General features: G+C 30.6%; 2 protein-coding genes across 5 annotated transcripts; one reads left to right on the forward strand and one right to left on the reverse strand.

Annotated features, from left to right (window-relative positions):
- The first annotated feature begins 8945 nt into the window (after positions 1-8945).
- LOC111001833 (protein obstructor-E) lies at positions 8946-17395 on the forward strand. Of its 2 annotated transcripts, none has more exons than XM_022271872.2 (5): positions 8946-9095; positions 13895-14104; positions 14621-14809; positions 14901-15111; positions 16928-17395. In XM_022271872.2, exons 1-5 carry the CDS (start codon positions 9050-9052, stop codon positions 16980-16982), a joined length of 711 nt encoding a protein of 236 aa, XP_022127564.2. In that variant the 5' UTR covers positions 8946-9049; the 3' UTR covers positions 16983-17395. The 2 variants fall into 2 exon arrangements, with proteins under 2 accessions (XP_022127564.2, XP_022127563.2); XM_022271871.2 differs by lacking the exon at positions 16928-17395 and adding an exon at positions 15776-16415.
- A 177-nt stretch (positions 17396-17572) lies between these two features.
- Positions 17573-22505, reverse strand: LOC111001826. Of its 3 annotated transcripts, none has more exons than XM_022271863.2 (6): positions 22404-22505; positions 21408-21535; positions 20112-20421; positions 19103-19233; positions 18384-18555; positions 17573-18093 (listed from the first exon to the last, which is right to left on the reverse strand). In XM_022271863.2, the coding sequence occupies exons 1-6, from the start codon at positions 22501-22503 to the stop codon at positions 18008-18010; spliced, it is 927 nt and encodes a 308-aa protein (XP_022127555.2). In that variant the 5' UTR covers positions 22504-22505; the 3' UTR covers positions 17573-18007. The 3 variants fall into 3 exon arrangements, with proteins under 3 accessions (XP_022127555.2, XP_022127556.2, XP_022127557.2); XM_022271864.2 differs by having other exon boundaries at positions 19103-19230; positions 22404-22504; XM_022271865.2 differs by having other exon boundaries at positions 18390-18555; positions 22404-22504.
- Between the last annotated feature and the right edge of the window lie 2663 nt (positions 22506-25168).

Consider the following 25168-nt stretch of genomic DNA (forward strand, 5'->3'; position numbering starts at 1 on the left):
TGCTCAGACTATTTTTTTAAATATAGTGCGATGGAATCCTTTGAAAGGGCAATATTTGAAGGTTAATAAAACCTCAACCTTTAATGGAAGCTGTTTATCAAGGTTGCCAAGAAATAGACGACGACTGCTTATTAAATTGTGGTTTTGATATTTTTTAATATTATTCTATAACTCTGGATCTGGATAGAGCCATTTCTGCGTTTAGTTTAGACCTCGTTTCTTATAGGCAAGTAATTCAAGATGTCGTTTCGTCGGAAATTGTAGTCGGTATTCGGGAATATATCTTACAGCTGAAAAAGATACGGACAAATTTCCATTGATTAGAATACAATAGTAGAATTGAGACCATGTAAAAGATAATGTTTTATTTAATAATAAAATAAACTAATCATTCAAACTATTTGTCACATAAATATAACATTTACATCAGGTGAGCCTCCTACCCGTTTGCACCCTGTTCCATAAAAAAACATGAAATTTTAGTGGATAAGTTAAAAGACAAAAATATAATTTTTGGTGTCGGTAAGAATGATAGGTTATATAAAATCTGTTTATATATATATGGTTATCAATAAATAGATTAAGTCATATTTTTTTTAAATTAATAATATGGACTATTTACACATTTATTTTAAGTCTTGTCTCGTATTGCTATCGTATGCTTGGCTATATGTTTATGGCTAAGGTAAGTGAGCTGTACAATTTACATTGATCTGGACCACCTTCGGGAGGCAAAGACAGCTTATCTTACATGTACCAAGATTGACTCAACCGGAAGTACCTTGCATATTTCCATATATGGAATTAATAACCAGTTTTTTATGCATTTACAAAGCTTTTTACCGTTTCAAGGTAATACCGTTTTAAATTAATGTTCATCTAAAAATATTAATAAAAAATAGAATCAAATTATTGTTTTTTAATTGTTTTTATCAATGTCAAAGTACATCTACTTGCTAAGTTTATTATAATATAAGAATTTGAACGATCCTAGCGTATTTTAAGTGTATGGTGCTAGCTTATTCATGATTTGTTAACATGTTTGGAAAAAGTTAAACCCGGGTGAGTTTATTGGCTTGTTCTTTTTACTAAACCACTTTCTTGAGTATGATTCATTACTCATATGATTCATACTATCATTCATTTTTGTTCAAAATAATTAAAATTGAGTTTGATTAATTGCCATTTGTATTTTAAAATTATGTAAAAAAAAATGGAGTTGATAGTGTATAAAATGCGCATTTATATCCGTTTTTCTAAATGTGTTTTTACGTAAATAAAGTTAATTAAGAAGTGTATTGCAATTATAATGCGTATTGAAGTAGGTATGCGTAAGCTGATAAAGTCGTCCATGGTATGGCGGTCGACAACCTTTAGTACACGTTACATCCCTATTCGTCTTCAACCTTTCTCTCAAGAGCGTCTAAATGTCAAATGATTGAGTAACTCTATGTAACATTACGCTTTTAATATTGGAAATATAAAGAATAATAAATCCAGTGGCGATAATAAATAAACTTAGTTTTATATATATATTAACTATAGCTGTATTACCTGCCTAAGGTAAGGTTTGCCTGTCTGAAATTAGACAAATCGTGTAAGTATTAGTATGGTACTGTCGAACGTGCAAGTTTAAATTTAAATAGTAAAATTCTAGACGATCTCGATTACGACGATTGATTGAATAATGAAAACTGTACTGATCGTCATAGAGTCAGTCTTGTTTTTGTAGACTTATTGTGTTGTTGACCAAGTGATTTATAGTTTTTTTAAGGGTGAAATGTTAGTGTACTAATTAATAATATTATTTTACTAATAAAAATATTTTTTATCCAGTGGCTCTAGAATCCTATACATTTTTAAACTTTAGAATCCGTTTATTCGTTAATTGATATTTTATACAGAAGTAGGTAATAAAATTATGTATCTAACAAATGTAATCGATTTTAGGGTTTAAGACATGCCGATTTTCTCACGAAGTTTGCCTTTAACAAAATTTAAGTAAGTGCTAAGTGTACTTGGTACTCTACTGTACAAGCATTACCTTTCCACATCGTATCCCTCGTATCAACCGATGTGAAAAAAAACGTGATTCATGTGCACTTTTTCTTTTTCATATTGGATCCTGTTTAGTTTAGTTATTGTTTTTTTGATTCTACTTTAGTTTTGTCTCAATAATTTTATGTATTATGTTTAAATTTATTCCTTTTTTCACAGTAGTTGCCTGCAAGAGATCGCACGAAAGCGTCAGTTGCTCTCCTTTTCATTTAATTATGTCAATTGTATTATTCTGTATGACATTGAAATGTTAATAAATAACACATATATATAATAAAACAACGAAGTATTAATAAATAAATATGCGGCAAAAATCCAATAGTGCACACCAATGATTCGATCGCACGTCCTAGGAATGATGATTACACGTTTACGCCACTACGACAACTGCTGTATTATTTTACTAATATATATTGACGCATAGAATTAATATTATTATTACGAGAAATAATATTGTTTTTAGTACATTCACAGTAGGTATAATAAAATAAAATACAAATAAGATCACGTCCATTAAAATCGTGCCGTTTTATGTAAATAAAGAATTCGTATTGTTTTGAACTGGATTGTATGCAAAGTATCTTACTGGGCTTTTAAATATAAGAGATACTTTTTATATATATTTTAAGAACAGTTCTACAGCAAAGAATACTCGTATATGAGAGCGTGAAATTTAAAATATCGGTTAGTGATAATGAAAAACGTGATGGAGACTCGCTGTGGACGCCCTCTGCCCCACCTGGGGGTTATAGGACATGAGAGAGAGATCCTGAAAAATCTCTTTAAATCGAAGTATTTCTTACTCTACTAACACGAATATAGGTATATACACAAAATTATAAATCCATCAATTATAAAATGTTTGTTTTGTAGTTTATTGGATATAAATGAAGTCTGCAACTATTTCACCGATTTTAAACTGGCCTGGTTGGCACTGTAATATTAGTAAGATTTATTTATATTTAAATCAAATAATTACTCTAAAAATAACTACAAAAAATTGCGACATTTAATTATGTCAACATCATATTTGAATATGATGAAAAAACCAGCTCCCTTAACGTACACAACGTTTTTGGCTGGCTGTTATTTGGTTGTTACTTAAACGTATTAAGATTATGCAGACTGTGTGCTAAATAAGAATGTTAAATGTTATTGGTGGAATTACTTAAAATGGATTTATTTCTGGATAGTATTGTAAGGCATGACATTATCATCTTGGAAATATATTTTATTAAAGATCTGGTGTACTTACTTTTCTAACCCGAAAATAGTTTTAATTATATATAGGGTATATTTAATAACAATATGAATTTTGGTTAGTTCATCGACAACAAGCATGGAATATAGATGTAAGGATGTACTGTGGTTGTATAGTGAATATTAAGTTTGTTACCGTTTCATTAATAATTTATTTTGTTCAGTAATAGCTTCCTTTTAACATAAGTTGCAAATTTATTGGGCTATTAGTTACTAAACTAGCTGTATTTGGCATACGTAATACTGCGTACATAAATTAAAAAGAGATTCAAACATTTTCTGAACTTAATTTTAGTTTTATCTAGTCCCCAAAAAAGTATTTATAAAATTTTATCAACATGGTTTGCGATAGATGTACGCACTTTTTGGCAATCGTAAGACTTAATGGTTAACTTATATACAAAATAATTGAAAATACATTAAATAGTAACTTGTCTAGTAATATAAGTATATTTCATTTGATGTTACGTTGGTATGAATAAGGTAACTTGACATATAAATTGCAATACAAAGTACAGACAAAGTAACGTATATTATAATACAATTAAACATCTTGCGATGACGTGGCCAGTAATCTCAATGAGGACCTTATGTGTTATGCAAATCATAAAAGCCTTAGGTTAAGGCTATATCTCATCAAGCACTTATTAGGTGATTGGGCAAGGCGATCTAATTATGTAATACCTTTTTACGTAATTGTCATTAAAAGCCATCGGTTTCTAGAGCACCATTTCGATAAATTATATGTATGGATTAAGTTACCACCTTGAATGTATATGTATAACATATATATATTAGTTTATTAGTGGTAAAACGGTCTCTGAAAGTTACAAATTTCATCTGTTCTGGTATTGGGTTCTAAAGCGCTAATATTATCATAACAATCATAAAACAAACAAATATATTTACTGTTAATAAATCACGTATTTTATTTGTTCGTGCACAGGAACTTGCAGTTTGTTTATACATATGTTGATAATTTAATAAATAAAACAAATAAAATTTGTTTTATAAAGAAAATACAACGATAAAAAGTAAATAAGAAGATGTGGTAACTGACAGTACAAACATAACCAGAATTTAGTAATGATATACAACAAAGTATTAAATATACAACTTGATTCATGATATATTAAAAATCGTGTTATATTTTTTAAAGAAACACCTAAAAGATAATGGAACAGCAGCAAATATACATTACGACACAAATCATAAAACCATTTATTATGGCATCACAGTAGTAACCCGTAGATAAACATACATAACAGTGTAAATGCTCAAAAACCTGTCGCACTTCCTCACTGATTATCTCATCCGGGTCAGGAGGCCAAGCTATCAGACAGCTAATTATGTTAATGTTGTAATCAACAAAGAAACCTCATAACCGCATAACCATTGTTTTGGGTTAGAATTATTTTATTTTGTATATGTTTGTTAATTACGCTTAACTTTAAAGTAAATAAGGCGAGGTGCTAGAATAAAATCTTTTCTATTCTTCATAGATCTTCCTTAGCCATAACATAATGAAAAAAACGTTAATTCATGAAGTCACTTAAAACACTCTTTAAATTTAAATACTGTTTCCTTCTATCAAATTGTGTTTACGCTGTGAAGCTTTTTAATTTTAATTGTTATTTCTTTTAAAACCTAAGACGAAAGTATAAAAATTAAATGCTTCTTTTTCCTATACAGATTTATTAACTCTAAATACAGTAGGAAATTGTTGTGTTCAAACACAAATTTTACTGAAATACCAGTTTTTTACAAACTTACATCATTTCAATCTTGCACAAGTGGAAATGTTTACCAAACATTTGGCTTAATATCCTCAAACCTCGTCTATTTAAGTTAAATCCTAAGATATGTTAAAATATTTTAGCGATTACGCTGAACAAAGTTAAAATTAAGCTGTCTCAACTGAATTAGTATGCTATTCGAATAGTTTCAGCAACAATTAATGCAGATTAATACATTTTATTCTGCATACGCCATAGCTTCGGAAAAGTCATTGAAAAGTTGGAAATACCACTTTTCGTATAATGAGATTTCCAATCATAATTGCAACAATTTACATTAAACAGTATTTGCAGGCTTTTTGGAACATCACTTTTGTTAAACCCTAGGAAACACTTTCATTTAAATAAGATAATAAAGGTGCGGGGAAATGCAACTAGAATATTGCCTGGAGGTTGGAGGCTGCCTTCCGCATAACGAGAATATTTTGCGGCGCCGCATTGGAACCAAAGTTAATAGTAAACTGCACATTGTCAAAGATAAAATACCAGATATGTTTTAATGATAAAATAATCTTCATTTGTCTTTCTCTCAAACGTTTAAATTTACAAAAAATAACTAGACAACAATTTAAAATAGTAGCTATTTCGATAATAGAGTTTTTACGTTTATAGTGAAATTAAGATTGAAAGTACATATTGATTATTTTATATTACGCAATAACATTATATAATTTTACTAACGTAAAAATAATTACATTTCTCTTCATCGATTGCAAAATCGTTTAAACATACGTAAAATAAATAATCGCCAATTACCGTATTCTTATGAGTTCTTGCTCACAGAGAAAAAATATTATCTGTACAATATGTTAATAGTTTACTGAATATTCAATCTATGAGCGTATCGTAAAACTTGCAGACCTTCGAGACGGGCGTGGACGGTTGACGACACCACTCATTCGGACCCTGCCCCAAATACCTACTGTAATTTTATTCAACTATCTGTACCATTGATTGTACGGAATTATACGATTATTACTGTTTTTGCATAATGACTTCGAGATCATTTAATACAATTTATTTTGCTAGTACGTCTACGTAGGCGCAATTTTTTCCTGAATCTTCGCAAGACTATCACATCACTATTGCGATAATTTATAAATAGAATACGGTGTTGAGTCGTACGCCGCATAACTGGTATTAAATTTTATTTAATGCTACAAAAATGAGGCATTTACACTTTGATACTTACTATAATAACTTTAGTCTCCTTTAATAGTTTAAAACTAAACTTTTAGGGAGATCTTAATTTATAACATTCAAGGTATAATATAGGTATTACAAAATTCATATTCATCCTTATAAAATCATAATAGCAAATTCTGCCTTAGACAGTTGATCAATTAATGACCGTTTACGAAACCGACAAAAATATCTCTGAAGTGTATAGGTTTTATAACAAAATCTGTCATATCATAAAATTACTTATTATTTACGCTTGCAGTTCCGGCTGTATGAACCCTTAATACTGTATGTCTATGGAATATTGAAATTTTGAGGTATTTTAAACGCAGAAAGCTTGGTATGCCTAGAAAAATAATTATATTTATGTATCGAGGAATTGGATTGAGGCAACGCGAGGAACGTCGACGATGTAGTAGTTTATTCGTGTTGTAGTAATTTTATTTTGCGTGATTTGATGGAGAATTTAGCGGAAAAAAATTGTTCCCGCATAATTCAGGGCGTACGTTATACTAGCGGCATCAAATAATAGAATGTAAGAAATAATTGCAGTGACCTATGACCAAAGGTAAAAATATAAATAGATCATAACTTCAAAAATAGTATTTTGATTAAATTCCACAACGTTCTTTTGTGAATGAATACGAAAGCAAATCAGAATTTACTTGCGTGTCGCGTCGTGTTAAATCGGATCGAGACAAAATTGTCACATTACTTGCACGTCTTTATATTTGTTTTTAATTATCTCAATATTTATGTAATGTCTTCATAGTTTCACAAAGCTTACACAGAACACGATACAAAAACGAATAAGTAAATTATTCGAATCAATTATGTATAATGGCCGTTTAAGATAATAAAATCGATTTAATAAGACTAAAAAGGTTATTTATTAATGGTTTCATTTGAAATCGTCTATTCCACTTTACCAATGCTTTACTTAGAAATTTTATAAAATTACTTAAGGTTTTATAAAGGTCTATCATTGATATTATTCTTATAAAAATGGTATAACTTAATAACAAAGGAAAATATAACAGATTTGTAACAATATGTTTGATAAGTAAATAGTTTTAGCTTACAGCGTCCATGGTTTGATATATATTGAAAATTATTAGGGAAGAAATGTTTCAATGAAGATAAATACTATGAATCTCGTTTGCCCGTGCTATGGGTTGATGTCTTATATTAGTTTTGCAGTGTTAGAAATAGCGTGACCTTTAATTTCAACTTTTACTAATTTAGTTGATTTAAATGATCATTTATGTAACAGAGTTGAATCGGTAAATTATGCGAGGTCTTGAACTTTGTCTAAAATGTATGTTAATTATAGGATTTCATATTCGCTTGTGACATTTGCAATTTATGAATCTTGACATGATTTAGACTTAAAACTAGATTTAGGAAAATTTTGTACAGATTAATTTACACTTGCATAAATACGGTTATACCCGTCCCGTTAAATTATACTTATATATGGTTTTCAATGAAATATGTGAATAAATATGGATTCAATAATTTTCATAAGTTTTCGTGCTCACTCATTAACCAAACAAGAATTATTAAACCATTATAACGCCGACTAAATTTATTCAAGTTCAAAAGCAAATATAACATCATGAATATTTTCATTTTGCAAATAGAATTCTTTTAAATTAAATCCATAAATTGTTTATATTGTTACATTGGTTAAATCGGAGACGATAAAAAAATCAAATTTCATTACGAAGAATCTTGAAAAATTATAATAAAAACATTTTCTTACTACCTTTTTTCACTACCTGTCAGACCTTCGTCGATTATTAATTATTTAAAGAGGTTGGTCATACATGGCAAACTAAGGTCAATGATTTATTCCATATCGGTCGAGTTTTTTTTAAGAAAATAAGTACTTCTTTTTTCCTTTTCGGAAGAAGTCATGACTGACTTATTTATCATCACCTTTTGAAGGGTTGGAAATTATAAGCCCCATATTATTTATAGCTAATGATGAATTTAAAAATAGTATTACTTGTAGTAAATAGACGATTTTATTTTTGCTAAATTGAAATTGTTTTAGCGGCGGATGTGTATGAGATGGCTGTAGAATATTAAGACTCGCCAGTACAATTGAGACTTTAAAGAAATAATAGCAACAAAAGGAACGATACAAATTAAAATAAAAACATATATTTAACCTTAATTTAGTTAGCTTATTATATTTACCTATCTGTGATTGATGTTAGCAAAACCGAGGCTAATTAAATTTGATACCTAACCTTTGAATTCTTAATAGATTTTGAAATTAATGAAGGCTAAACATATATAAAACTTACACATAAACAAGTATCTAATACAAAGTAAAAACATGAACTTTTTACTTTGTATTAGATACTTCAACATTGTGCAGATTTATTAGTAGTCTTTAAAGAAATTCGGAAATTCAAGCGATGTTCGATATAAGAGCAATTTTCTTACTATGAATATGATTGCACGTAGGAACAAAACATCTAAATAGTTATCCAGTATTAAATATAACCAAAGACGTGTAATAAATAACTGCTGCATATATTCTGTAAAGAGTTCGGTGCTAAAGGACTGTTCAACAAGGAACGTTCTGCTGCGTCGGCGACGATGCCACTTTTCACCGTCAGAACGTCGCATGCGCAGCGAACACCTTCCCGATATAAAAGCATCAACCGCCCGTTCACCCGCTCGCAGTCTGTGCTCAAACGTTATAGTGTCTACAACCACTGTGCCAGGACTTTGTAATTATGAATACACAGTGTTTTATAGTGTTAGCGCTCGCTTTTGGCGTCGGTACGTACATATTTTAAATATTTAAGGTGTGGTTTGTGGCGAAGTGAAATAATTGTTATACTGAGTAATAACGAATTGATTTAGGGAGTAAATTTGTGGTGTTCCTGATACTAATTTTTTTATTACAGTATGCATAGACGTAAACTATTTAAAATTTTATGGGTTTTACGAAGCTAGTGTTGGGAATTAGCGACAACGTTAGCATACAGTCGTTAAGCCCTTTTGAATATTTTCTGAACTATTATTAGATGAGGGTACTTAAACGTAACCGGTATAAAGGAATCGAGAATGTTCCAATTTTGAAGTCGAAGGAAGTAGTGGTATAATATTTTTTTAAACTATTATTTTTTTCCTTATATATATGTTATATAAATAATTGCGGTGACCTTAACGGGTATTTTAAAGGACGTACTACTTAATAAAACTAATAGTCTAAAAACATAAGGTAATTAATAGGTAAAATTGTTTGTTAAACTTTCAGAGAAGGTATTTTTATAATTTTAGGAACCATTTAAAAGTTCTAAATGTTAGTTGTAGATCTCCGTTTGCACTTAAACCTGTTTTGGTATTTTATTAAAATAAACCATTACCTAGCAATTTTTACCAACCTATAACTTATTAATCTGTATTATATATGCTCCTTTAAATTCTTAACAAAAGACGGCGATTAATAAAAAGTACCTTTCACTTTTAATAATAATTATATCATAGTCGCCCCCACAACCTTCGTGAAATTGTCTTTCGATATTGGCTTCTTTTATCGTTTTGTATGCAAAAAAATTGTAATTTAATTTACTATGCATATAAATATTTAACGATCATATTCACCTTTCTGTCGTTGGTTATTTGTTTCTACTGAAAGTTCTTGCGTTTTATTTAAACGTATTGTTGTACACGTAACAGCGAGATGAATGAGGCAATTAAGGCCCACGCCCTCATTAAACTTTCTAACCTTATGCTTTACATGTTGCATAACGTGTAAATTAGCCCAGATAAAAAATTACGTGGTCATCGATTGCATCTCATTTAGAGGAAATTTTCTAATTAATATGACTTTATTGATACGCCCATCGATTTTAATATTTAAAAACATAAATTATGTGTATAAAATATTTTTTGATAGGACGTTATATTTCTACTTTATAATAAATACTTGTATCTTGTAGCCTGAAGAGCTTCAAAGTAAGAAAGAATCTTCTCCTGTATCTGATACTCTTCGCCAGGCTCCGTTTATCGTTTTCCTCTGGGAATCTTTATAGACTAAAATATTATTGAGTTCTGTTTAATGCTTAATACACGTTTTTTATCAATATATAATATTATTTAATCAGTGTACGCATTGTGTTGATTAAATTCATATATTTACAGTGGTTTGTAGCTTTACATTATTTTTATAATAAAGTACGAAGTAAGTAACAATGAGTCTTCATTGTGAATGAAAATATTTAGCGCTAATATTTTTCTAATATGTAGAAAAAGTAATGTCAGATAAAAAGTACAATAAATAAATAAGTAATCACATTCGTTTGAAATCGCGTGAAGGCATTCAATTATCCAACGTCGTGGCGCGTACGAATTTCACGAGAAGAAAATCTTGTGAAAATTATAACTGCTTCACTGCATAGTTGTCACTTTTATTAAGTATTAAAAAACACATATTTATAATGCCATTCAATAAGATAGGTTGTACCAATTGTAATACTATTCTTGAGGTAATTGTACCAACTAGAATTTGATATACCTACGTTTTTGGTACTAAATTGTTGACTGCCTTAGGTAATTAAATACTGTAAAATTATAATACCCTCAAATTAAATACCCCATTCCTGGAATTGATACCGTTATATGTATCGTGTTTAGTAGAAGCTTTTTTAACTTAAGTTGCTATAATGCAAATCGTCCAGAAAGGCATAAGGAACGATAAGTAACGGAAACAAACTGTAATTAGCATTATTCAAAAACAATAAAACGGAAGCTTCATTCAATTATGAGCAACTTTGCAGTCACGTCCCATGACCAGACTTAGTACTTCTTCCTGCGTATGTGTTAAACCTTCTAATTTGAAGGTTTGTAGACTCAAAAGGAACAAAAAATTATATATTTTCTAATTAATATGACCTTTTTATAACCTATGTTGTTTTAACCTTGTACAAATAAAATATAATAGATTAATTATAGACTGTCATATTTTATAAATTAGTATATTACTGCATTCGAATTTTAAATTCCAACAACAACCAAAATCCTTAACTTTTTCATACGTATGTATATTACACTGATTAAAACCTAACACGAATGTGTGGTTTCATCTTTACAAAACGATGTTTAAGTTACACGCCGATCAGTTACATTAGAATAAAAGGTTCAACTCGTGATATTTTGTGACATGGAATAAATTTAAATGGTGTTCTAAAAATAAGCTTAATGGAAATTTAAATATTTTTTTCTATAAACTCATATAGAAGTTCCGAAAATACTTCAAAGCCACTCTTATATGTACTATATTATTATAGTAATATAGTATTATTGGAATAATAAATTAAGTTAGCATCTGTTACAATGGACGTTAGTTTGAATATAAAATTAACAACAAGTTTAAGTATATTTCGTGTTAGTGTTTATTATTAGATGAGAATATAAATTTTGGATCTATTTTCTTGTATCATGCTAGTGTTAGTGACATTATGCGATGCAGTGATTGTCTGTCCTTCACAAGACATAAATATCTCCACGGCTGTCTGTATTGTCTCATTTTTATGTATATGCGTCTGCTGTTACAACACGCATGCTGAGAGGACAATGAATACAATTTATTATCTTAAAATGAGCCTTGCTCAAGAACTTTCCACGATAAATTAATAACGAAATAAATATATATTTCTTAGCATTTTATCATTTGTATAAAACACATGTAAAGACTATTCTAAATTATTCAATTGATAACCAATCTGCGCAATAGGCAAAAAAGGTTCCTAACTAGTTTATATTAGGCTATATAATTGATATCCCTTTAAAGTTATGAAATTTTCGTTAGGAAAAAACAACTTTGTATAATGTGTATGCAAAGTCGTTATTTACGATTGGCTGAATTGGAAGACGTATGAAATCGAAAGTGGCACTTCTCAGTGGGTCAGACTTGCTTTCGCCTACATAACCCCGGTGTTTGACCTTTATCTTAAATAATATTTATGTAATGACCAACGTTGTTATATCATAACCACATTCGATTATTGTTTATCTACAGTGCTGTGATAAATGATCTTACGTTATTTATGATGACTATAAGATGTCTTGTAAGATTAGCAGTAACCTCTCGATGTATTATTGATAACTTTTAGCAATCTGTTAAATGTCATAAAACTCTTTTCACAATTTTGTTATTTGTAAAAAAGTGTTGAAACATGTAGTAACCTTACGTGTTCTATTGCATTTCGATTTATTGACTGCGTAAGAGCAAATCATTATAAGATTTTTATTTTTTTGTTATTCGTGTTGTTAAAAGTGGTTCACCTCGACTTAAATGAAAGGGTGTCTCGATATGTAGATGACTTAAAAATATGAATTATTAATGACAATTCATGTGTACGCAGAAACGTTTTGTAAAATTAGACATTAATTAGGACATAAGGAATGTAAATTAATGTCGATAATCGTGAATAGATTTTGTAGTTTAACCAGTTATCAGATAGTTTACCAGTATCAGAGAATTATATGAAACGATTTTCTCTGAATAATATGAATAAAACTTTCCACGCAGTCCGGCTGAGAAAGTTGACGACTCTCCAAGTAAACACTAGATTTAGTGAGACCTAGAATAACTGCACATTTCGTTACACGTAGCGGATAAATTCGAAGATGAGAATATTGCAAAACCAGGATGCTGTCCGACTGGTTGGAAAATGTCAACCGGTGTGGTACATGACATAACCCAATGACGTGGAAGTATGTGTACGAAAGACCGACATTTTTACGAAATAACCTATTGACATTATCGTTTTATGATCGTCTTGTATTTCAATAAGGGATGTCACAATATTAAGTTGGTCATTCTTTATTTATGCATAGATATATTCAGAATGAATTAATTATAAAGATAAATTCTATGTTTAATAAAAATATCATAAACTTGATTATAGATTAGGCACGGAAGAGTTACTAACTGGCCTATTTAGAAAAAAAACAAATAGTTTCAAATCTGAGTAGTTGTACCCAAACTGGTGTTTATTTTTTGGAGAAATGGTGGTAACCACAGTTTTACCTATTTATATAAATATCATATATCAATATATTATTTAATAATCTCAAACTGACTTATAAGAATTTATACAAAAATGCTTATATGTTGAATACGAATTATTTTTAGTTTTAAACGTTTATAAAAATTTATGGCTTGTTCATTTGCTTAAATTAATTGCAATATGATAAAAAATCTTATATACCGTTTATAAAAGCTTTGTTGATAAGAGAGATTTAGAAACGTGTTCCTAGTTATTGCTAAACAAGTTTGTCGCATTCCGTGGAGAAAGAGCCCTGCCCGTGTGTTGCAAAATTTGTTGCGTGTTACTACCGCTTGACAAACCCTGTAGGCCGTAGGATGATGAAATTATAACCTTATATTTTGCATATTTAAAGGCAATTAATGGTTGAAATTGTGGTTATAACCAGTGTCGCAATTTTATGTTTTGACCCACATTATGTATAACTTTTTAAAAGTGATCACAATAAAAACACATGTCAATTAGTAGTTACGCCTTTTTATTGTTATTGAAAAAAATACTAATGGCTATTTTATATTTCAGCGGTCGCCCAAGAATCCTTCAAATGCCCAGATGACTTCGGCTTTTACCCTCACCACAACTCATGTGACAAATACTGGAAATGTGACAATGGCGTCGCTGAGCTCAAGACCTGTGGAAACGGACTCGCCTTCGACAACTCAGACTCCAAATACTTGACCGAAAACTGTGACTACCTACACAACGTTGACTGTGGGGACAGAACTCAATTAGGTAAACTAATCAAACTTTTTCGCAAAGTAAGCTGCTGATGTTTTAAAGCTTTGACAGCTTGTTTTTAATTTCCAAATAGCTCAAAGTATTTATTAAAATTATAGAATGTATAGACATCGATCATGACAAAAGGTCAGACGTGAATATTTATGACATTTTTGGATCATGTTAGAAGGAAGTAAACGCAAACATATGCGAATTTAACGTCATATATTTAAATATGTAGAGGTTTTGTGGTCAAGGTTGAAGGATCTCGGGCCTCTCTCTTGAGCAGGATGTTGTCGAAGGTCATCTAGCTGTTCGGTTTCATGTTTATTGCCACAAATTCTTGAGACATTCCTATGGAATATTGAGATTAAAAATAATTTCCTTAGTGTATGTATGTTCTATGCTTAACCAACTAAACAGTGAAGCTGGTACTGCTAATATCTAATAACCTGGAGTACTGGGTTAAATAAATAATTGACTTCAGTCCTATGAATTTCGCACTTAATATATATTTAATGTTTTTCATAGAACCTCCAATCTCCACTCCTCACTGCGCAAGACTGTACGGTATCTTCGCTGACGAAGCCAAATGTGACGTTTTCTGGAACTGCTGGAACGGAGAGGCCTCTCGCTACCAGTGCAGCCCTGGACTCGCTTACGACAGAGAAGCTCGCGTGTGTATGTGGGCTGACCAGGTTCCAGAATGCAGAAACGAAGGTTCATAATAGCTTTAATACATAACGAATCTTTAATATTTACCATTGTATATTTAGAAGTACACAAACTAATTACAACAATAATTCTACAGAAGTAGCAAACGGATTCGCTTGCGCCAACCCTGGTGAAATTGCCAACGCTGGATCCTTCAGTCGCCACGCCCACCCCGAAGATTGCCGTAAATACTACATCTGTCTCGAAGGTGTTGCCCGTGAATACGGATGCCCAATCGGAACCGTCTTCAAAATCGGAGACTCAGACGGCACAGGCAACTGTGAAGACCCAGAAGACGTTCCCGGATGGTAAGATATTTAGAATTATTATTTAATACCTTCAAGTTCAAGCAAAACCACTTAGACCGTGTCACTTGAACTTCTGATTTTAATTAATAACATTCTTCTCGTAACACAAATGTCTTATCCTGTGACTAACCTGCACCTTAAAATGACGTCAGTTAGCAACGGCTAGAAGCTCGCTCAACTAAATACTAGCATTTGTTAAATATTTATCATGACTAATGTCCAACGGACCGTCTATGACTGACACACAATGTCACCTCAATATTCTTCTAAAAGTTACACTTTATCGGCTAGATAATAGTTACCGTTAAATTAGTTAAGTTAACAGTTTCTTTGACTTGTGAATGTAATGAGATATAAGGAATATTAAGTATAAAATTGTATTACGACATAAATCGTTCATGTTGTAAAAACGGTATAAAATGTAGCTATGATTTAGAAAAGCGAGCGTTTACTATTATATTTAATATTATCATAGTTGATTCAAGGCAGTTCACTCGATATCTAATGTTTGAGCGAGCTCTTGTTACACAATTTTCAATTCTCTGTCAACTAGTGAGTAAAAGTTGCTAGGTATTATAACAGCCTTTTACGACAACGAGAGAACGCATAGAGTTAAGAATGTCTAGAGTAGACTTCAGGGAGTAAGGTTCGCGTCCATTTTCAGCGAAGACTACTACGGTGATTTGGACCTGAAGTCTATCCGCAAGAGTGAGCTCCTCGCCGGCCTCAAGAGCGACGGCCAGTCCCGCCCAGACCAGCCCAAGCACCTCAAACCCCGTCCACAAAAAGAGAACTAAACTGAACTAAACCCACTCTATACAGTCTAATACTCACGTAAAATAAGTTCGTTCACATCACGAGTGATCTGTATTCACATTGAATGAATCGAATCGCCTTTTTATTTAAATTGCTCGCGGTGATGTAGTTAATACGAGTTTCGAATTGTTATGTAAGTGAGTGATACTAAATTGTTTTGTATTCATGTCCAGTTGCCAAATACTCGATGTAACAAACAGTTCAGATAGAACCTAGAAAATCATTCCGTTTAGAAATATTTATTATACTGTTACTATGTTATTTGATAGATCGGTTCTTCCTGTGTATATATCGGTATAAAATTAGCCTACAGATTTTATAATGTTTTGCATTTATGGTATTAGGTTTCGAAAGAACATTCAATAAATTCAATTGACCGTTGTAAATATATTAACTGAAACGTTACGACTGAGTGTTGTTGTTTGATAAACACTGTACTACTTAAGTTTTATTTTTAGTGATAAAATAAACAAAATATATAAAAATCATGAATGTTGGTTTTAGTTCTGACGTTGCACTCGCACTTTCCTTGTAACTACCTTTCACAAACACTATTTCAATTGCATTTACTTTCTAATAACCTTTTAATAACTTCTCTTACAGTCTATCTGTTTCTTAATCTGTAAACAAACTTATGTTACAACTAGCTGGTTCCTTTCTACGGATAGCTGACCTCGTTGTTATCAGGTAAGTTGTATTAATATTTAGCGATTTCGAGATTTTAGCAAAATTCAATTAATATGTTGTAAGAATCTAATGCTTCGGAACTGATTAATTGATTTACGTTATTTTTAGGCGCCGCCAACGCAGATATTTTATATAATAAGCGGAAATTACATAAATGTGGAAACTGTAAGCATATTCGATTGTTAGAAAATCATGTTTCACTGATTGTTATTCTTATTTAATTTATATATAAAATACGTATTTCCATGGCGAAGTTCTTGTGCATTGTGAATAATATTTTTTGATACTTACTTCTTGCATTTATATTTCACAGTGAGGATTACTACGGAGATGTAGACCTCAAAGCGTTGAAGAAGCTGGGATTCTGAATGTCGAGGGGCGACTCCAAGCACAGACTGAAGTTCAATCTTTTTGATTTAATTTAATTTTGCCTTTTTAGAATGCACAAACAAGAACGGATTAATCTAGTTATGTATTTACATAACATTCCTTAATTAAGTAATTTAATATTTGAATTGTCATAAAACGGAAATCTTGTTAAGTTTCAAACGTACAAAAATATTGAATTCTATCTGTCTCAAGAGGCGCTCAAGAATAAAGGCAACATGTCTCCAAAAAGCCGAGATTTTTTGACAGTAAACTTAATTTTAATTATTGCCAAAAAAACTCTTTGACATAGTACCAACTGGTACTGTGTTGAAACAAATTTAGTCATACTTAGGAATAGGTTTAGTGTTAAAATTTGATTACATTTTGTAAATAAAAATATTAATCCATATTATTTTTTCTTTTACTTAAACTTCTTTGACTTATCCCAGTCATACATGGAATTGAGTGCCCATTCTATTGGCGCTATTACAAGGTCACACAATGATTTCTATAAAGGCTATACGACGATCGATCAGAAGGATTTAAAACGGGGCTATTAAAAAATAGGATTATAGTATAGGTTATTTTATTAATACGAATAGTTCATTATAATCAGTACATATTAATGATTTAAACGTTTCAATGCATGTAGCAGACTATCCATTTCACCATTAAAATGCTAAACTCTTGAGTCCAAATTCTTGGAAAGTTTTGGACTTTACAGCATCTAGCAAAAGGGGATTTAAAACTACTTTTCAATCAAATACATTTTTTAATATATTTATTACTTGATTTTTAATGAGATAAATCTTATAAAGCCGATATTGCATAAATTTAATTATTATATTTTAATAATTTTGAATAACAATATTTAAGAATTCCCTTATTGAAATCAACCGGAAGACAAAATAGCTAATGGATTTTCTGCATACTAGGTGTGTTACTAAAGGAGAAAGATCCAGGTTACACATATAAGGCGTGATATGTACTTCCTAGTAAATAAGACCTAGTAAGGCGATACTATCTAGTAACCGGTATGTATGTGAGCAAGCTGACCTAGTTGCTTGATGGCGTCCTGTCGAGACGTCGCCACTTGAATAGATTTCCAGCCTGAAAATAGTAAAGGTGAGTTTGAGTATGGGGCTAGATTTTGTGCGGTGGGATAACGCTTATAATTTTCTATATATATATATACATCTATGGTCTATATACTGTTTATGCAACCAATAGATGCTGCTGAATAGCCCTAATTCAAAAGAGTTACAAACATGTAGTTCAATTGTCATGGTAGGGACAGGATGCAAAGTAAACAAACACTAAACTCTAAATAAAATCTGTACCGTGGTTATTTTTGATACACTTCCTAAACTGATCAATTGAAGCATCTTAAAATAGCTTACTTTGACTATTAAACTCCGTCTTGCTCATCATAAGCTTATCCGGTGTGGTTGTTGAACTGCTTGGGTCATTTGATACAGTAGTTGAAATCTCTATTGGTTGAGGAGCTGGAGTGGTGATACCTAGTGTCATATTGCAGTGCACGTTAGCAGGGTAGTCACATACCCCCAATTCCTTAAAAATATAAATGTAAGAATTAAATATTGTTTTGTTAATTACTTATAATAAAAACAATATTTCCCTTTTAATTAGATGGCGCATACGCCATTTATTCTACTTATAATTTACTTATTTATTCATAAATAAATAGGCTTTCAACACATGAAAGCATATTCCTAATCCAAAATCAGTCGTTCTACGATTTAAGGAACAAATAATCTCACAACAGTTGCAGAAAAATCCTTTAAATAACGACAATTTAATGTTAAAGTTTTTAAAAACTTTTTTTTTAAAGTATCTTAAAATTCTAATAATAATTAAAGCCTCAAAATATAATACTTACAAATTTAACATCCCACATGAGCATCTGATTGTTCCGAGATAAACGAAAATTCTCTTAACAATACATTGATTAACTTTAGCGATTGAAATGAATATCTAGTATTATGGCAAATACAGTCTATCGATAACTTTAAAAAAAATAATACTTATTTTCTCTTGAACGCTCAGAATCTTTATGTTTAGTAGTTACTTTATACTGGATAAATTTGATCTTAATTACCTCGTTGTAAGCTAGATCCTCAGGGCACTGAAACTTCATTGGTAGTTTATGGACACATATGAAGAACTCCTTACAGTTATCACTGTTCTTAAACGCCTCAAACTCTTTATTGCATAACGGCTTCGGTTCTTCTAGAAAAGACAAATAGTTACATCGTAGATAATGGGGATTATTAATTTATCTCCTATATTGCAATATTAAAAAAAAATATTTCTATTCCCTAATGTTTAGTAGCATATAGAAGAATACAACAAAAACTATGAGCGTCTTTTATAGAAACTGTAGTGTTGTTTACTGGAATATCCTAAACAAGTGAATGTTGCGAATTAAACGAAGTTCATTCAATTGAATTAGAGACGTTAAGTATCAAATAAATTAATTGATAAGGGATTACTTTCTCATCACGTCGCTTGTGCAGATGTTCGAGCAGGAATTTAGTAAGATTCTCTCAACGATAGACATATTTAAACGACCTACGTCATAGCCTCGCAAGGCACCTTATATGAACAGCAATAAATATGCTGCTTTTAATAAAATAACCATAAAACGTAAATGGCAGCAATGACTGCAGTATCAATGACCCCAGCTTTTTACCATATACTTAAATGCTTAGGTCAGGATCTGATTTTTCGTTTAGTTCTTGAACAGTCATGGCTTGTTACTGAATCAGGAAAACATACATCAAACTGCTGCTTATTTAGAATTATGAATTCAGAGTTCAATGACGGTAACTAATATATTGGGTAGGGATGAAGTTGTCCAATTCTTCGGACCTAATGAATCGACCTTGACTAATCGAAAAACGAACCACTGACTGGCCGACCCGAAGGTGTCAGTGTCGACTAATGTCGAGAAATTGTACCTACATATGCTTATCGGTTGCTAGAACATCGTTTGCCCCATTCGGGATATGATCATCGTTCTTTTTTGTAGACTTAATTTAATGTTGCTACAAAATTACTAATTAAAACCAAATGTTTGCCGTAGATTTGACGAGTTTGTTAGTTACCTTTAACATATCGCTGGTTGCAATTTACGTTATACGGATAGTCACAATATCCTTCATTTGAAAATAAAAGGCCAGCAGGGCACTCCTGTTCCCAAGCCCAGCCGTCCCAACAATTGAGGAAGTTGCTGCAGAGGTTTGGAGATGGTATTTGTGTTCGTTGTCCGGAGCAGAGAGGACTCGCTTCTACTACGGGCTTTCGGGTTGGCAATACTATAAGCTGATTGTGGTATAATGGATCCATATAGAGTTGCTTCAATACTGCGTCTGATACTGGTATAGTATATAATATAGATGATCCAAAGGTGTTTGGCTATAAAAGTTTTTCAATAGTAAATATGAATAAAAATAAAATATGTACATTTATTAAGTTTCACGTTTTTATTTTAACTGGCTCATATAAATATACTCTTTATAAATATCTTCAGTGATCATAGAGCGGCTTCCATGCTAACTTCAGGGTGTCGGTATCTTGTGACGGTGTGTGCACGCCACGCCAAAAGAAGTATAATTTCAAAAATATTATCTTTTCTACATTTATTATCACATATCCACGCTTGAATAATATATTTATAAGATAACTCGTTATAGTTTTGGAAAATATTTATGTAGTCCTCATTTCTAATAAGCGATCTCTGCTAGATTTGCATATTTGTTGTTTGGTACTGAATACTAACAAAGGTTTTTGAAGTGAAACTTCTTTAGAATCGTTGTGATTTCAAACCGGATGCAACGGAAAAGCGACAGTAAAAAGAGACAGAAACATTAATTCATATGATTTAACGTGGGAGAAAATGAGATAGATAAACTTCTTTAGAATCGTCGTGATTTCAAACCGGATGCAGCGGTAAAGAGAGACAGAAACATAAATTCATAAGATTTAACGTGGGAGAAAATGAGATAGGAGGCATTATACAGCCTCTCTTTACTGCCGCTTTTTTATTTGATCGAATTTCAAACTTTCGTTGTTTTAGTTTTTGCCAAACTAAAGATTTATATTAAACTTATAAATTAAAATGTATCATTAAAATATACTGTTTTTATAGAACACACACATTTAGTTAGTGGAAAATGATTAATTTATATTTGATTAATTATAAAAACTTTGCTTTTAAAGGTTTCACTTTTACCATGTGTGAATTGCACATATGTTTTTTTGTTTTATATTTATTTAGTCATTTGTAATCTATTAAGACATGTTATCGTAACAAGATTTTTAATAATCAAGAATTATAATCCTATATCAATATTATTTAATGCATTATGTTTTATTTATAAAGATACGTATAAAGGACTTACTCGTAGGAGGCTATAAAATGGATTCAAATAATTAATGAACAACGGATTCTTGTCTTTCTCATAATATCCATGGTTGTATGGTTGTGGGTTGGCATAGGTCTTAACAAGGCTTCCTTGTTCATCGAAAACTGAAAAAAAAAACAACTTTAACATCGAACACAAGATAATCTCGACGAATATTGCCAAAACTTCATAAATTTCTTTAAATAGGCCAAAAGATCTATTCGAGATTCGATTTTATTGGCTAAAGCACTGGTTTCAACTAGTCAGCTCGTCTTAACTCAAGTTCGACAGAAATACACACAAGGCTTAACCGCAACATCCTTAGGCTTTTTTTGCACATTAATATATTGACATGTTAAAAGGATACACGATAATTCTTGTAGTACTGTTATGTAGGAGGAGCATTATTAATATTACACAACTACTTTATGGTCAAGCCATGTTTATTATATTATTATAATAAATATAAAATAGCAGTTTTTGATAATTTGCGTTTCCTAAATTGTTTTTGCTTAGTTATTAAAATAAGGAAGGGATAGTTGCTATTAAATATTTTAATGTGAATTCATTTATATAATATGAATAAATCATAAATATATAATATGTATTACGTTACAAATGCAATGAAATTATAGGATTACTGTTTTTATGTAACTAGTAAGTGAAGTTTATAAAAAATCGATTTTAATTATTTAACTAATCCCTAACGCAGTAATGCTATATTTTACATAACTATCAACGTTTAAAGAAACAAAGATTAACTTGATCAAAGCTTTGTTTTATGTGAAGTTCACAATAATTTAAATTACCACTAAAATAAATTAATTTTAAATTTGGGATATTGTTACTTTTATGTGTTTAATATAAACATACTATTACTTTATATAAGTTATAATAATATAATCCAAATTTATTTAACATCATTAAATGTTCTGGTGTAAAAATTAAAAATTAGCTATTTTATATAAGTACTTTTAAGATTAGAAAACTTACATAATAGCTTCTTTTGTCTAGTGCTGACTTGGTCCAGTGGAGAGCTAGAATTACAATTCACAGCCTGCGCAGCCGCAAGTATAGCTAGTACCTTCCACATCCTTGATACCAATGTCAGGGTTACATTTTAGTCCTAGCTTTTATACTCGCACTTGAAAAGTATAGGTACCTAGGTATGTATTTTGCAGTATGGACATGCTGGGATTCCTTTTATGTTGATTTGCGTCAAACGATGTAAGATAGCGTGAAAGCCTTATTTGTATTTTTACAGTATGTTTTATGGGGGTATATGAACATGTGTTTAACAAAATATTGTTTAATTAAAAAAAAAGATTTTAGAACCAGTAACCCAAGAGAAAAATTACTATGAACTTTTTTTTATCAAAAAACATCGATTCAATACCTAAAAAATTTTCAAACAGAAAGATAAAAAAAATCTTATTTTTTTGAGTTTTTTGGTCTACAAAATATAATTGAGATGAAAGTTGAAAATATAAATAAATATTTATGATTTATTAAATTGTCATAGTCAGATTCAACTACGTAGTTAAGCTTCTTGGTCTTTATTCGTTGTTTAAATTTAGGCCTGAGTGATGTTTATACATGATATAATATATTGTATTTATATAAATGACAGAATTTGTTTAATGACTAACGCTTATGAACATTTTTTTTCTATTTTACGGATACTAAGGTCGAAGTTTTTATTCCTCAAGTAATATTAAAATCGAACCTATGATTACAAGCTGTACACCGCCGTTTCGTGCGTCTTTTTTATTTGGTAGAAGCATGATGTTCCGTTGCCCATGTCCTTCCTAAATAAATTGTCAAAGTAACAGCAGTTTATTGATCACCCTCAATTAAATAACCAAGTTCTATTATATTTATTTGTTAAATATAATTGTTAATTGTCCTGTTCAACCCTTTATTCCTTATTATATTCAACTATTCGAAACAAATCTATAATCTACAAACCATGATTCTCTCTCTGACATAAAATGTATCGAGATGTAATCATACACGTTATGTGAACATGAATGCACTTCCTTGCGATATTGCATGTCACTCTCATCGGTAAAATAAGACGAAATAAGTCAATCTAAACGCACGTTCGCATATAGGAATCCATTTGATGTTGCCGATTCATGCATCAGATGTAATGATTGGTCAGAATACGTTTTTAATATTTAATATCTGATGTAAAACAATAAATGTTTTGACTTAAGGAAGATAATAACGAGTACATGAATATATTGGAGTTACTATCTTGTATCTTTTGTGTAGAAGAACCTCAGTCTAGAAACATTCATAAAAACATACTCGAAAATCAATTCGGTAAGTACGTAATACTCAAATTTTTTTATAATATTAATTTATATTGTTTGGCTTTCCCTTGTAATATGACCTGTGTATGATAATGATTTATCTTGATTTCTTTTAATAATCAAAAGTACAGCATAATTTATAAAATTTGTTACATTCGATGTGGATAATTTTTCCACGTTGTATTGTGAAAGTTTTCATACTTACTTCAAGTGTGTAAAAATATGTAAATTACGAAACGGCACATATTGGTAAGTACCTAATAAACAACGAAGTGAAGACTAGTACTTGATAAGTTTGTTTAATAAAACAATATTTTAACTAGTATAAAATAAAGTTTTAAAATATTATTATACCTACGCGGTGTTTAGAAATAGTTCTATATGAATTTCTAAGAAGTAAGTTTCATGCAAATTGAATTAAAACCTTTTTGTTCATTTTCTAGTTAATTACGTAGCAAGTAACGCCAACGCATATCGTTAGTCTACTTAAATATCTTATACACGTAACCATTTGCATACTGCAGAGGTAAATTGTGTAATTTTTGTATACTTATTTTACCTGCGCCTACGCATCGCCTTACCTGTAACTTGTAACCAAAGCCGTTCGAAATGTAATGTGTTAGTAAATTCTCGTCTACGACTCGTAGATATTAGTTGGTAGTTGATTAACTTTTTAAATACAAATGAAAGTCAGTAATCTAAATATACTTCTAACATTTAACTTGCGGATTTTAGAATATTTTTTAAAGTATATACCTAGTATACTAGTAATAAGTATCTAGAATAAGCACATCAGTAATATAACAGAAAAAGCCAAAGCCAAATTGAATTACATTCACTAAAAATAGTATAAGTGATATAGATGTGATAGCAATAAAAAAAACATACAACCTATTACAATGCAGCATATTATATTTAAAAATAATTTCATCTCAATGAATTCAAAATAATTATTACAATAAAAAAGGCTTTTTATTCCTTGTAAACATTATTTCTTTACTTTAAGTATTTTCTATTTTATTATATGTGTATAGTGTTTAGTGTAATTAGACCTTTTCGCACTATAATTAGTTCGATTTTTTTTCACTCAAATACGTTAAATAAAACAGGAAACTTATTTATATGTACTGCGCAATTCAAACCTGAGATGGCCTAGAAAGGATAATAAAATCTTAAAAGTAATGCCATATGCGTTAATATTGGTTAACAGTGAAAATATGACGTAATAAGCGAGAGTTATCAGCGATCTGTGGATGAAATAAATCTCAGTACTCGTCATTGTCGCTGCTTTCTAGATCACACGTGCAAAGAAAGCAATATTTGCATGATTGGCACATTGATCTTTTAGGATTATGTTCCTTTAAGTGGGAGATATTTGTTTGGGTTTTGAAGCTTGAATTATGAAAGTCGATTTTCATAATTATGTGTTTGAATATCAGA

Source organism: Pieris rapae, chromosome 12 (assembly GCF_905147795.1).
Source record: "Pieris rapae chromosome 12, ilPieRapa1.1, whole genome shotgun sequence".
NCBI classification, from domain to species: domain Eukaryota; kingdom Metazoa; phylum Arthropoda; class Insecta; order Lepidoptera; family Pieridae; genus Pieris; species Pieris rapae.